The sequence below is a fragment of the Aptenodytes forsteri genome, unplaced genomic scaffold (genome assembly GCF_000699145.1).
Source record: "Aptenodytes forsteri isolate BGI_AS27 unplaced genomic scaffold, ASM69914v1 Scaffold14, whole genome shotgun sequence".
NCBI lineage: Eukaryota > Metazoa > Chordata > Aves > Sphenisciformes > Spheniscidae > Aptenodytes > Aptenodytes forsteri.
The window spans coordinates 2114651-2117392 of NW_008794457.1; the positions used below are offsets into that span (position 1 = coordinate 2114651).

Genomic DNA, 2742 nt, shown 5'->3' on the forward strand with positions numbered 1-2742 from the left:
CAAGGGGAGGCAGGCGAAGCTGGAGACGAGCAGCCTCTTGCCGCGTCGCCGGGCAAGGCTTAGCCCTGCGCTGGCTTACGGAGCGAACAAATGAATCACTTCTTTATTAGGAACTGTAAAATTGACATCCAGCCTTAGAGCACCCAAATTAGGGATGATTAATTTGCGCAAAGCTGCATCCCTTGGCTGCTAGAGCATCTCCAACCTCTCCTAACCTGCCCCGGCCGGAGCTGGGAGCCCACCGTGCCCGGGGCTGGGGCTGGAGGTGCCGGGAAGGGGTTTGGGCTGATTTTTTTTTTTTTTTTTTTCTTCTCCCTGTGCCCTTGAGTCTGGCAGGGCCCGGTTACGGTGGAGGAGAGCGTGCAGGGCGTCCTGCGGCTGCTGGCCCGGCTCTCAGCCACCAGCAACGGCACCTTCTGGGACTGGAGAGGGCAGAGCCTGCCCTGGTGAGAGCAGCGCCCGGCCACGGCACCCGCTGAGCTCAGTAAAGTTAATTGCCATTTCCAGGCTCACTCTGATTCTGTGGGGTAGGAACACGGATACCCCACCCCCCCCACCTCCCCGTTTGGGGGGGGTGAGAGCTGGGGGTCTCTGCCCCCCTTCCCCCCCGCAGCGATGCTGAGTTGGGCCGGGGCAGCAGAGGGAAGGATGCTCCAAGCGTGGTCCTGCACCCCGGTGCCAGGCTCTGCCGGGGCATCCCCTGGGGCTGAGAGATCTTCCCCCCCCACCCTGGGGCAACCTCACGCTGCCCAAGGGGCCGGTGTGGATACGGCCCCGCTCTGTGGCCATAAGCCATGCTGGTTGGCGGCCTGGGGGCATCCCAGACAGCCCCAAAACCACGGGCATGGGACATCCTTACCGGAGTCCGGCTCTCACCCTGCTGAACCCGGCTCCCCAAAAGCAGTCGGCCTTTCCGTGCCCGTCCCGAGGATGCTGACGGGCTTTTTTTTCAGCTGGTTCAAGGCCAGCAAAAGGCCTTCCTTTTCCAGCAGCTGGGGGTTTCACAGCAGGAGCATCTCCCAAGCCCTAGCATGTCCCTAGGGATGTCTTTTGGGACCTCAGCACCTCGCCCTGGGCTGGCCCTCCCTGCATCCATCCCATCTCACGGTACATCACGAGGTATTGCAAACAGGGCCCGATTCCCCATCGCGTGAGTACGTTTCCGTGGCCGCTCTCAGTTGACATTTTTGAAGCCGTCCCTTGAAAGAGGGACTGGAAAAAGGTGTCGCAACATCTCAAGTGGGCACTTGGGCTGGAAACGCAGGGCTTTGGCACGCCTCGAGCCCCAGCCGTTTGCCGGGGTCATGCTCTGGGAAGCCCGGCTGGGGTCATTTTGCCGGGGCGGCTTCATTTTTCCCACGGTGGAAGAGCATGGGGGGGCCATTCCCACGCTTGACGTGAGGGAGCGGAAGGTGGGAGCTCAGCCCCGGGGGGGCCCTGGCCGGACCACCCGTGGGCTATTTGTTAAAGCCAGCAGGGATGGGCGAGGGGGTCCCTCAAATTAAAGCCCTTTATCAAGCGGCAGATCGTAGTTGGTGGGCTTTATATGAGCTTCGTGTGGGCTTTATATAAACATGAACCATCGCTAGGCATGAAGGGAGGAGGAGGAGGAGGAGGAGGAAAGACATTGCATCCGCTCATGCTGCAGTGCTCACAGCCTCACCTGCACGCTCTCATAGACTTGTAATCCTAAGCAGCCCGCAGCAAGGAATACACCAATTAAGGGCTATAAAAGCTGATTAAGGTAATTAACTAAGCTAGGAAGAGGGGAGGCAGCCAGCCAGCCCCCGGCCCCTCCGGCACGCCACCCATACCGTGCCGCCAAGCACAACAAACAAATCCAGATGTTTTCTTGCCGGGGAAGCGGCCGGGGCTGACGGAGGCGGCTTGGCAGGTGGTGGCTCTGGGGGGTCCCTATATCGGGGCGAATATCTCCCCCGCAAAGCCGAGGGAGGGGACTGACACCCCAAATGAAGAGGCAGCTGGGGTTCTATCTGCTGGTCCTTTATTTCGGGTCAGGCTGGAGGCTCCCGGGACCTGGTTGGAAGCTGAGCTGCAATGCTGAGCGCTAGAGAATTACCTGGTGTTTAATGAAAGCTGAGGAAAAAAAATACAAACCGAGAGGAACCGGGCAACGCCCTTGCCCCCCGCTGCGGGCAGGGCAGGGCAGCATGTCCCCCCCAGGCAGCCGGCAGCTGCCTGCCCGTGGGGGGGGGGGGGCTGGCCCCCCAGCCCGCACCCGTGCAGAAGGTGCCTGGCATTTTGGACGGGGCCGACCCCGTGGCCGTGCACAGTCCCAGGGTCCTGGAGGGAGTGACGTTTGGTCCCGGAGGGGGGTGGCATTTGTCCCCCTTTGCATCTTCCTTGGGGATCCCCAAGGGGCTCTGCTGGGAGGGGCAGAGCAGAGGCAGCGTCCTGGGCCACAGGGCAAGGAGAAGGCGTCGAGCAAAGGGGTCTTCTGCAGCGTTAGGTGGACTCCCACCGACCTGGGCAGAGGGGACAGGCGTCACCGGGTGGGACAGGACTCCCATGCATGGCACCTCCGTCCCCCAAGGTCCCCACCCGGTCCCCACTCACAGGGCACTCCGTAGAGCATCCTCATGACCTTGAGGCAGGGGGGCAGCCGGGCCCCTGGGGGGCCGGGCCCCCCCCCCCCCCCCCCCCCCCGGAGGGGGTGGTCATGGACTCAGGCAGAAGCAGCAGCGCGCAGAAGACACATGGAAAGGCTGGCTGGTGGCCACA

The 2742-nt window shown here is 62.4% G+C and overlaps 2 protein-coding genes across 2 annotated transcripts in view; one reads left to right on the forward strand and one right to left on the reverse strand.

Annotated features, from left to right (window-relative positions):
- MTSS1L (MTSS1L, I-BAR domain containing) overlaps positions 1 to 450 on the forward strand; it is a 20302-nt gene extending 19852 nt beyond the window's left edge. The window contains 1 exon segment of the mRNA XM_019474988.1: positions 337 to 450. Coding sequence (XP_019330533.1) covers positions 337 to 450 — 114 coding nt within the window.
- A 1825-nt stretch (positions 451 to 2275) lies between these two features.
- IL34 (interleukin 34) overlaps positions 2276 to 2742 on the reverse strand; it is a 4386-nt gene continuing 3919 nt past the window's right edge. Inside the window, exons 4-5 of the mRNA XM_019474989.1 lie at positions 2578 to 2685; positions 2276 to 2486 (exon numbers count right to left, since the gene is read on the reverse strand). Coding sequence (XP_019330534.1) covers positions 2467 to 2486; positions 2578 to 2685 — 128 coding nt within the window. The 3' untranslated portion in view covers positions 2276 to 2466. The remainder of the gene's footprint in view (positions 2487 to 2577; positions 2686 to 2742) is intronic.